The sequence below is a fragment of the Convolutriloba macropyga genome, chromosome 9 (genome assembly GCF_964194025.1).
Source record: "Convolutriloba macropyga chromosome 9, txConMacr16.3, whole genome shotgun sequence".
Lineage (NCBI taxonomy): Eukaryota > Metazoa > Xenacoelomorpha > Acoela > Convolutidae > Convolutriloba > Convolutriloba macropyga.
Genome location: NC_134476.1, coordinates 20,416,325 through 20,428,384, shown reverse-complemented (window position 1 = coordinate 20,428,384; position 12,060 = coordinate 20,416,325). Strand labels below are relative to the sequence as shown.

The window sequence follows — 12,060 nt, the reverse complement described above, 5'->3', positions numbered from 1 at the left end:
TCTTTTTATTGTTTATTACAAAAAAAAAAATCTGTTGCTTGACTTGAAGTTTATCAGAGCTAAAAAAACACAAAACACGCATCGGATCAAAAGTATACTGTTGAACTTCAGTGACAATGGTTGTGTAAGTTTGTTCAATAATGGAAAAGATGTCTTAATTTAGAAGCTTAGAATCTCAGCTTTTTGAATTTTTATCGAATGTATTTTAGTTGCTGTACCATTGCCTTCCAATCCAGCTACGTACCTAATGGAGTTCTCAGGCGCCGATCCGACCACCGAAACCTTGATCCTGACAACAACATTCGAGAACAGATGCCTGAACGAATTGTTAAGTTCAATAGAGCTCGAGGAACTGGAGATCTGTACCTCAGGGTTGGTGCTACATGGCCTTGGCTCTATCAGAACTTCCGGGGAAGTGAAAGATGCATCTTCTAATTATTTTGTTGATTTCTCTCAGATGGGAACTACTGGACTTCGGATGTTAAGAGACGACATTAACTTGTATGTAAGGCGAAGTTTTTTTCTGTATGACGGAATCCGATTGACAGCCGATGGATATTTGGAGTTGTATAGAGATTATCCGGATGACTATGTAAGTGTCGACTAAAAATGAGTTTTTCCTGACCTTGTTGATTCAAAACCCTTGACATAAAGCCCTAGAACCCTATACAAGACCCCTGTTTTTTCGACAACATTTATTTGATGATTTAAATTTGACAGAATTGATTAATAGATTTCATTTGATACAGAGAATATTTCAGGCTGTTGCTCGAGTTAAAAACGATCCACCCGATTTTCAATGAAGGTTATTAGGAGAAAAAGACCATTACTATTTTCTTTACGGCTTGCTTGTAAACTAAGTGATCTAGGGGAGCAATTAGGATTTTGTGAATGTCACTTGAATGTGTTTGTAATTTATTTACATGAATATTTCAGGTTTTTAAGTTGTTCGTTGAAACAAAAGTAATTAGATTTCACAGTTTACACTTCTGAGTTGAACTCTCATATTCCTGTTATTCGAATCATTAAACGAATCTAAGTCACGAACGTAAGTGTAGTTCACAAGGTAATTTCGACCATATGTATAAGGACAGGCTCTAATATTTACTCACATTCGAATGAAAATTTTTGCATATTTGCAATGCTCAAAAACCGTTCAAGCAACAGCATTGATTAATGGCCACCGTCAGCCTCTCAGCGACTATTATTTAGGCGCCAACCTCTTTTATTGCCCGAAGAGGAGTTATGTTGATCTGTTTTTAAGACTCGGAGAGGCTGTAATGTTTTCTATTATTTTGATAAATGATCGAGCAAGAAAACGGTAAGTTAGTTCAGGGAGTAAAAAAAGTTTGGAAAAGTGGTTTCAGTGAACAAATTTGAAGCGCAGAGATCAAAGAATGGTTTTCTTGTTCATGCCTTCTTTTGAAATGGAGGGAGAAATGTAGGTGTGAAAAAATTTTGTGCAAAGTGAGCAAAACATTTTGTTCACGTAAGGCTTTTTCAAGTATTTTTTATCATTTTTAATTTCTATTGTCTAGAAGGTTAAAATCGAGTAAAGTTATAATTTTAGGTTGCTTTTTATTGCTTTTCGATAATTTATGACATCTAATGGGCCTTTTACGCTATTTCGATTGATTTTCAAATGATTCTACGGTTTTAGGCCTATTTAAGCGATTTTGGAAAATTACTTTGTTTTTTTTGCATTTACTGGTATCTGGATCTATTTTAAAGCTCGTGCGCAGTTTCTATTACAAATTAAATACAGGTTTTTTGGTATCAAGCAGTGTTTTCTTTAAACGTTGACCAAAAGATGCAAAATATCCTGAATTAATATTTTTCTTTGTATTCTTACTGGTACATCTCAATTGAAAACGTAATTGAAGTTTCACTTTTTTTGTGGTTGAAATTAATTTTTAGTCAAATATTCTTCATTTCAATTGTGATACTCTTTTCTCTGCTTTAATGTTCACTGCCATCAGAAACTAGTTTTACCACCGGCTGCTTTTTGGCGAATACAACTTCGAGTTCTTCGGCTACGCTTTTTAGTCGTTGCAGTTGTTCGGAAAAAGTTTGTAAAAGTCAATAAGAACTTTCCAATGAGAGCAAAAAATTAAGTGTTATACATTTTTTGCTAATGGATCGAAATTTTTTGATCATGTTCTGCAACTTTGCAGCAGTTTTTTCTAGTTTTTAATTTACTAATTGGGATAAAGTGGTTCTTTCGAAGCATAATAGAAAAGAATTGTAAGTCTGAGATTTTTTTTGACGATATCAATTATTTATTAGAATTTTGTATGCAATCTTGAGCTACTTTTCTGGTTTCCTAGATTTTGAAGCCTTTTACGTGTTTTTGTACTCTTTCTCAAGTTTTAGTGAGTGGGGGTAGTTTGTTCTGAGAGCAATTGGATTTTATTTTGCTGTTAGTGGCTTTTTCCTTTTTTAAATTTTGATTTAGGATTGCTTTAGAAGAAGAAAATAAGCTAAGCTTTTGTCACGTTAGGCGAAACAAAAGAGGCGAAAGTTTTGTCACGTTCAAATTTATTTAGTTTGTTTCCTCAATCTGACGTTTCAAATTTATGGTATAATATAGTCAATAGGTTTACCAGTTACGAATTGGTTAGCGTTTTTGTATTTCAGTTCGAGCCGGTCCCGGAGTCCTCATGCTCTTTTATTTAAAATTCAATGAATTTTATTTAAATTGGGGCGCTATCTTTCTTTTTTTTTATCTGTTCACATTTAAATGAATTTGGAATACAAATTGGAGCAGTGATTTCGGTCATGCCGAAACAGGAAGTGCAGTAAAAAAGCGAAAGATTTTGCGGCGTTTTCTCCATTCGAATTACAAAGTAGAGCGAGAAAATGGTGTTTGAAAAAAAATTTGCTTTCTTTATTATTGTTTTGTAATTCACATGCAGCAATTTGACTTTGATTTGTTTTTTTTTTACATATTAAAATGGTTTTTCCGACTATTTATTCTCCAATTAAGGTCAAGTTTTTTGTTAGTCAACAAAATTTCTTTCAACTGATTCAGGGCTTGTCCTGCTATGTTTGTTACAATTCAAAAAATTTGAATTGTATTTGGGCGCTGTGTTTTTTTTTTCTTTTTTTATGATCTGTGCACACAATTTGGAGTAGTGATTTGGAGTAGTTATTTTAGCCTCTACTAATAGTTGATACCATTTTTTCGCATTGCACTTTTTTAAATGGTGTTCCCACTCCATTTACTGTCTAAAGCGAGGTCTAGTTTTTTTGTTTAGTCAATGAAAATTCTATATCAGACTTCTCTGCTATGTTTTAAAATTCGCTTTACCAATTGATCACGTTCCTCGTTTCACATAAGTCACAATTTTCACGTTTCACTCCTTCTTACTTCACTCACTGTTTCAACTGAACGCATTCTAAAATCTTTCACGCTCTGAATTACGCAAATAGGTTAAAAAGGTCAATGCGAAAAGAGAAAAATCAAAAGAAACGGGATAAACCGATAAACTTTGGTCATTAAGTCATCGTGCGCTAAATTATCGAAATTAATGAGAACAAACCATTGCTAGCTGCCATTTTCTGTTAATACTGGCAGGCAAAACCTATTTTTTAAAAAATATTCTAGCTAATATTGTTGTAACTTTCTGACAACATGTCTCATCAACATTTATCAGCACTTACAAAACTACCCAGGCTTAGTTTCAGACCCAAATTGAGCTATGCCTTGAATGTCCAGACCACAATGTACTATGATCAGACCCAACCCAGATCTTGTTCCAGACTATAGTGCGTTTATGATAAAACCCAGATCAATGTCCAGACTATCAAAAGACTATGATCAGACGTTCCCTACCAAATTGACCGCTTTTGGACTCAATCTAAACCCATTCTGGAAAATTCACTTTTTCATTGCTTTCTTTGGACCATTGGCAAATTGCGCAACGCAACGAAGCATATTTTTTTCAATAAAATATTAAATTCCAGACAATTTTCAGGTCCTTTAATCTAACAACACTAATAGTTGTTGCTAGAGACTAGAGATTATAATCTAGAATATAGATTTATAATATAGAATATAATCAGCACTGACTGACTCAGTCTTTGCGAGGCATGTCTGCACAATTGATTTTTTAATCAGTTACTCCAAGGCTACATTGCCTTGTTTAAAATTATATAAGACTTAAGTCTTTCCCATTATAACCCCCCTTGAAATTGTAGCCCCTATTATGGTATATTTGCCATGATGAGGGGGGGGGGCTATACTTTATGAGACCACTAAGCTGGGGGGCATATAAAGAGAAAGACATTAAGACCTATACTGGAAAATTTATTTATTAAGTTTTGGTTGTAGTATAAACAAGCTACCAAATGCAAGAGTTCTGAGATCTTGAAGTCTTTCTAATGGTTCGCTTACATGTTAGATGAACTATATTAAGCATCACAAGACTTCAAAAAGATGACACAGTATTTGACACATCTTATGAGCTAGGAGATACTTAGCAGAGGGCGTTCGGCCGATGCGTCAAAAAAATCCCTTTATGTATGCTGCGCAATTTTTACTAGAATCTCAATGTGTCAACTTAGTCTCTATTTCAACTAGTTCACCACAGCGTAAAAAAGTTTTTTCTAGAATGATATCTGAATTATTGTAACTTTACAATTAGGTCTAAAGAAATACAAAATAAAATTTTGCCGAACCAAGATAATAATAGAATAAAATAAGCCCCGTTTGTTGAACATGTAAGTCAACCAGTTGAGTATGCAGAGACAAGTATTGAAAAGTTTTACATTTATATGTTTAGCAAACATTTATAATACGAAACAACCGATTGTAAACTTATAAGTGTGTAATCTAAATTAAGAAAACTCAGGCATTCCAATACACTAAAATCACTAAAATTTTGTTTAGATTCTGATCTCTCTTGTTAATCTTCCAACAACTGGTGAAGCAATTTTACGCGAAAATTTAGAGGAAATCACTCTATAACTATAAATGTTCCTAGGGAAAAACTATTTGAAACCGTATATCACATCAAGCTAAGTAGAGAAAGTCGAGGGTACAGGAAAAGAGTGTTTAAAGTTATTTTGCTCAACATGAATAAATCTGATCTTCAATACAACATTCGTGTACATTAGTTCATGTACCTAACATTCAGTCAAATGAAATCTCTTTGAATCAGAGAAAAGTTCAAAAGCATTTCTGAATCAGAATGAAAATCAGTAATTTTCCACAAAACAGCAGAAATGCACAAAAAACTTCTCATCGTCTTCTCACTGTTTTTATTATGTTTTGGAGCGAAACGCCAACAACTCTGACGGAAAAAAGAATCACAAATTTTCTGACAGATTCTGCCAGAGTGAAGCCATTTGCTATTGGTTCTCTAAAAAGTTATTGACCTCAGAGAACCGGAATTGACTATTTTCATCCCACTCAAAAGAAACTAAAATAGAAACAATGCTGAGTCTGAAACAGGAAAAATATATATTCTGATTCATAGTCTGAATCAGAGAATATCAGAGCAAAAAGTGACATAAAAGACTCTGAATAGACACTGAATGTTTTTGAAAAACTTTCTGATCAAGTATTGAGTGACTCGGAAAGTCTGCAACTTCATCCCAGCTGAAAGTCATTTAGTTTTGCTCTTGGACCAAATAATATTGCACCATATTGGAACTTAATTGAAATTGAAAAAATGATTGAATTGGCGTGCAGCAAGTCATTTAGACGTCAACAAAATTCAGAAGAACCCCTGTATTGGAACTAACATTTTTCTAGAAGTGCAGTTAATGCCAAGTTTCATATTGCCTAATTGTGAGCAATCATGGTCAGAATTGTTGTAACAGAAAAAAAAGAAAAAAAATTGATATGTGAAAAAATTATAAGGAATTTGTTGCAAATACTCCCTTTACCTAAGCTAGAGATTTTTATTGAAAGTTTTGACAGCTTTTACAGACAAAGAGGTCTAAAAATAGTTCAACCATCCTTCAAAAACAAAATTTGAGCTCAAAAAGCAAAAACAGAAATCTTAGATTGAGAAAATATCAAAAAGTTGCGTTGATTCAAATTACCGCATATTATCACAATTTCTATGAGCTCTTATTAAAAAGCAGTGTGAACAGTTTTCTCAATTTTTTCTTAAATTTTGTTTGCATTGACAATAAACTTAGGCTTTTTATTGATTGAAACATCGTTTTAATGAACTGATTGATGGATTAGGCGAATTTTTTCTTAGAAAAACAGAAAAACAAGTAATTTTTAAATAAAAGAAACACACTGCTGGGGGTTTTTCCAGAATCTCAAATAATGTAATGTAATTTACATTTTTTAGTAGCAATCTTAAAAGACAATGGATGTTATCTTGCATCTCATCAGAAAACCGGTATATGCAAGGTTTTAGAGGACCATTGCGAATATAGTTGCTGGTCACAATGTTGCAAGGTCTTATCAAAAAATTGTCCAATCTCATCTAGTATCATATTTTTGGCGTGCTGAGTGAGGTAATGATGTATTTATTTTTGAACATGGATGAATTTTTTGCCAGTCTCCTGTTTAGACCAATGAATTTTATCTGTTAGTTTTTGAATAAACCTCTGAGTTTCCATTGAAATATTCTGCGTTTCTGACCTCGCAGTAACTTTCCGCAGCTAACTTTCAGTAGGGATAATGTTTCATTCGACAACCTTGCCGGCTTTAATAATCTTTCAAGTGCATATTAGAGTGCTAACGATAATGGTAGGGTCCAAACAGAAAGTGAAAGGTTTTGCGCCTAAAATAGAGCATTGTTTCGCGTATTTTTTTCTTCATTTTTCAGTTTTTTTTGTTAGATTGGTCTTAAATCTTCGTTCGTTTGCCAAAATTGATGAATGTGTTTTGCAAAGCTTATCATCAATTAGGCTCTTTAATTTAATTTTTCTATCTTTATAAGTGTTTGATATTAGAGGCTTATGAAATTTTTAGGTCTTTAATTTACGTTTATGGATATTTTTAAGGGGCAAGAAACAGTTTTGAGGATACTTACCTTCCGCATTTTGGCGACTTTTCAAAAAAATTAACAAAAGTTTTTTTTGAAAATTTTGGGCCTTTTACGAGTTTCTCAATTGCCAGAAGTCAATGAATTTTTTGGTGACTTGAGCCCGGTATACTAGTTAGTGGCATTAACTATTTGTTTTCTTAGAAATAAAAATCAAGATTCAAGTTACATTTTTTTCAATTTTACTATTTAGTTTAATAGGTTTATTTTGTTTAATATGTTTTCCAATCGTTAAGAGCCAAAATTTTTTTTTATGGTGAAGTTTGATTTCCTGTATGACTGGCATATCTAATTTGAAGTTTTTTTTACGTCGAGATCTTGAACAATCATTTTTTTGTGTCGGTAAATTTTTCAAATTTTTCTGGCTCTTGCTTCTGTTTATCTCTTATATGTGTACCCTGATCAGTGCTAAGCCTACGTATGCAGCTTGAAATATAAGATGAGTCACTGAAAATTTTTATGAGTTCCGTATAAAGCAGTTTAGTTTTGTTTTCTCGATGTTGCGAAAACGTTGTTTGTGTGTTTGGTTGACATTGTGCAATTGTTCTGTTTGTAACCCACAGGTGGTTTCTGGATTTAATTCAGTTTTATGGATTATTAACAGGGCCTTGTCTTGTTATTCGCTTTAGTTTTGGTTAACGTTCGGGCCAAATTAGAACACTTTTCACACTTAAAAAGTTTAGACTGTCATCAAATTTTGTCATACATTAAGTTATCGAATTTCCTTAGAATATCCGTCTAACCTGCATTAGCGTTAAGCTTATTGTATTCCAAATTAAAATGAGATTTAACTATATTTATGGAGAATTTATCTAATCTAATGAAACTGCAGACCAAATTAGAACCCCCTTTTTGACACATAGAAAAAAATTAGGTTGATAAATTTTCTTTCTAACTTTTTAAATCAAACGCATTTGAGTGGGGTCAACCGTGCCTATGTTGCGGCAGTTTCTGGGCTATCTGAAAAACTATAGCGTATTTTCTAGGATGATCCTTGCTTAGAGCCATGAAAATCAAGCGGTTTCTTACATATAAAAGAAGAGAAGGCTCCATGTTAATTATGATATTGTACGATCCTTGATGATTATCAGGAAATTGTGCAAATCACAAACGACTTTTCATAATAGCCGGAAATTGCATTGATTCTGTTTGAAATCAAGGTGATTTTCAAGGACATTGCCGGGTTGTAGTATTCGTTATCTATGGAAAAGTTTTCTTGGAATAAGCGGAAGACCAATAAATTGTCGGTGGTCTTCGCTTGAACACGTTTATTTAGCCCAGCGCAACGCTGAGAGACTTTTATGCAATTATTTACAAAATAGATTTCCTTCATTTCTGCTTAATTAACGTGCTTTTCAACATGTATCGCGCAAAATGTGGACAACTGCGGGTATATGCTCTTCTTGTTATAGTATAATGTTAGGTTAGTAGATTGAGAAGCAACGAGTTTAAAGACAAAAACTGAGTAACCGAGATGTTTTAGGGTGAGATAACTTACAGATTCCTTGCAGATGGAGATGGTGGGCACACAGCTCTCGTTTTAGACGATAAGGGATCCATGTACCTCACCAAAAGTGACAACCCTTGCCAGTCTTTTGATGAGGGAAAAGAAGAAGTCACTCTATATAGTAAGTCTAGGATACAGAAAAATTGGCCACATACATAGAGTAAATGTTTTTCTTTTCATGTAATATATTGTTCGTGTCTAACACCACAAGAACAGCATATTAACCAACCGTTTTATACTCCTTTTTCAATCACTAATGCAGCAATTCAAATTCTCTTTTCATGAGCAATTTGGCTCTTTCTTGCGACTTTAGTCGCTTTAAACATTTTGCACGTCTGTACCATTCAGGTATAAATCTCAGCTTTGAGTCCAAAATGACTTATTTGAGAAATCGAATTGAAACAGACTGATTTACAGAAAGGGAACTGGAAAGCGTTCTGAAAAGGACTTAACAATACAAAAGTCGAAGCAAACCCAGGTTGAGGTCCCAGACGGAAAGTCGATATGTCCAGACCCAGATGAACGCACAACGGGGGTGTCGTGCGTTCAAATTTACATGGTCTGGAAACAAGGAAAAACGCACGAAAGTCTGATCATGAACGCACGAATAGTCTGGTGAACGCACGAAAGTCTGATCATGAACGCACGAATAGTCTGGTGAACGCACGAAAGTCTGACCATGAACGCACGAATAGTCTGGTGAACGCACGAAAGTCTGATCATGAACGCACAAATAGTCTGGTGAACGCACGAAAGACTGATCATGAACGCACGAATAGTCTGGTAAAAACTATACCGAAAATTCTTTTGGTTTTACGCTCTAGGTACACATGGGATAGTCCATACCAAGTTTGGTTCAATTTGGACAACTCCTTGACCCGATAAAATTTCTATATTTTTGAAAATAGAATAAGCGAAAAAGTCGAAATTTCCATATGAAAAACTAACTTTTTTCCTAGGCAAGCTATACCAAAAATTTCTTCTGTTCTACACTCTGGGTACACATGGGATACTCCATACCCGGTTTGGTTCGATTTGAATAACTCTATGACCCTATCAAAAATAGCAAACAAAAGTCGAGACTCTTGGAGAACAGAGAAAAAAAGCCTATTGTCAACAGTTCTGTTGGTAATCTAGGGTTTGCCCTGCAAAATCCTCGACAATAGACCACATGGTAAATACTTTTTGAATAATGAGATCGATAAATGGTAATAAAACACTTTTGAAATCATCTTTTTTCAATTCATCATCTCTAAGTTGTGATAAAAGGTGTATTTATACAAATTTGAAGGGTAAAGTGGACTTTAAAACCTAAATCTACACCAAGCAAAAGCACCAAGAACTAATATACAAGCACAACGTTATTATGCAAGCTGGAAAATTTGTCGACTGCAAATTTACTATAATTTTTTGGGCACAATCTCTTGCCCCAAATGAAGTACTGTCTCGGAACTTTCTTCTTGGCGGGTACTCTGGAACGTGGAATTTAAACGTATATATTCTTGGCATCAAAACCCAGTATCCTCATTGAACCAACTTTTTCAATTTTCCTTTGACCGTACTTATGGGGCTTCTTTTGAATACGTCTTTTAGCACGGATGCAATCCCCGATGCCAAAAAAATTGCCCCATCCATTGTATACCCATTCGGTTTTTACTCCTTTATTTCTGATTGGGCCTCAATTTCCCCAATTTGACCGACATTGCGCATCTGAACAGCTTCAATACAGTGCTCAACATTTTTTTGGGTTCGCATTTGGCTTTAAAATTTCTGAGTTTTAATGAAGTTGCATGTTCGAAATTGACGCAACGTCTTGATTTCATCAAAAAATCTTCCTTCTTTACTTTCAAATTCTCCAAACACTTTATCCTAATAGCCTTCTGGTTACCTCCAGGGCTCAAAAACTCGTTAGCATTAATTCCACTTCCGGAAATATCATCCTCGAAATAGCGCGAATGCATCTCAGTAGATCTAAAACTGCTTGAAACCCCGTTAAAGATGGACTATAACAACCCTATAACACTTATAACGCTCTACTGCAGCTGTCTGCATGTCCTCTGCGCTCAAGCGGCGCTGGTCTGCAGCAGCTAGGCTGTTCTGCAGTAGCTGCTGTTCTGCAGCAGCAACCATTCTGCTATTCGTTGGGGGGGGTCCATTTCATTTAATTCAAAACCGTAACTTACTACTTAAACGGAAATCCCATACATTTCATTTCGCTATGCACCTCATTGCAGGTTAGTAATAATGGTCTAGCCGAACAGCGCTTCATAGCACACCTCCTGCTGTCAGATGACATGCTCAATGGGTGGTGTAACGCTGTCATATGACCCCGGGCAGTCAATTCGAATATTTCACATTGCCAACACATATAACTTACCTGTAAAGAGGCGAAATACAACTTGCGTTGAAATTACATATTTCAGATGATCTCAAGGTGCCGAATATGGTCGTAGTTGTTTTAGTTGTGTAAATTTCACTGCGAATTTCACTGCGAGTATCCCGGGGGCTGGATATATCCGCAGCCCCAGGGCGGAGGCCGGGCTTATTTCAAAGGGCAATTTCTCAAAGATTACTGAACCGATTCCTAAAAATTAAGGTGTTTTGGAATCATGAATAAAAGGGCTATCATCTGGATCATAAAAACTCCGAAAACCAGCTTTTGAATTTTGATGATTTTGAACACATCAGCCAAAACAGCTGGTTTTTGGCACTTTTCAGTTTAGGCAAAAAAACTTAATCTTAGGTCCCAGCGAACCCTTTATTGATATACATGAGCGTAAAGCAAATTAGATAAGCTTTATTTTTAGCTATGCAATGCTTTCCAACTCCATCCATGCAAGAAGTTATTAACAAAAGCAAGTTTGAAATTTCGAATTTTTTTGAAATTTCGACCTCGAATTTTCTGTTCCTTGACAAATTTCTCAACAAAATTCACAAATTTTAGTTTGAAAAATACTACATTTTCAATTCAAAAAATTAAAATCTTTAAATTATTTTTTAATTCTTTTGTTTTTCTTTAATCAAAAACTTCCTATAAGCAATCCTGTGTAACAAAATTTGATTCTAAATTTCAGTAGCAGCATAACAAGCACAAATATAACACTTAATTTTCCCAAAAACGCAAAAAATTTCTACCAAATTTAAACTTTAACACAAAGAATTTTCTCCGTTTTTGTGAGTGTTTCGGATAACTTTATGCGTAAAGTAAAAGCTCTTCCCACTTTTTTTAATCCAATATTTTTATCACTTTGTAGCAGTTAAAATTCAAATCTTTTCCTTTGTTAATACTCGTTTAAACGGAAACTTTAAGTTAAACTTTTCTAGTAAGAGCAAATAGTGAAAAATTACATATCAAGTTTAGAATTTAAGTTAGCCATTTTACATATAATTATTCTCGAACAGAATGCACAAATTTTTCCACTCAATACTCCGATACTTATTGCGCAATACATATGAAGTTTGATTGAATTTGATTAACTCCTTGATCCGATGAAAATCCACTATTAAAAAAAGAGTATTTTTGTGAAAATGTCTAAATTA

At 34.3% G+C, this 12,060-nt stretch overlaps 1 protein-coding gene across 1 annotated transcript in view; it reads left to right on the top strand.

Moving 5' to 3' along the window:
* Positions 1-434: 434 nt before the first annotated feature.
* LOC142346151 (uncharacterized) overlaps positions 435-12,060 on the top strand; it is a 204,575-nt gene continuing 192,949 nt past the window's right edge. Inside the window, exons 1-2 of the mRNA XM_075398659.1 lie at positions 435-592; positions 8,497-8,641. Of these exons, the coding sequence (XP_075254774.1) occupies positions 458-592; positions 8,497-8,641 (280 nt within the window). The 5' untranslated portion in view covers positions 435-457. The remainder of the gene's footprint in view (positions 593-8,496; positions 8,642-12,060) is intronic.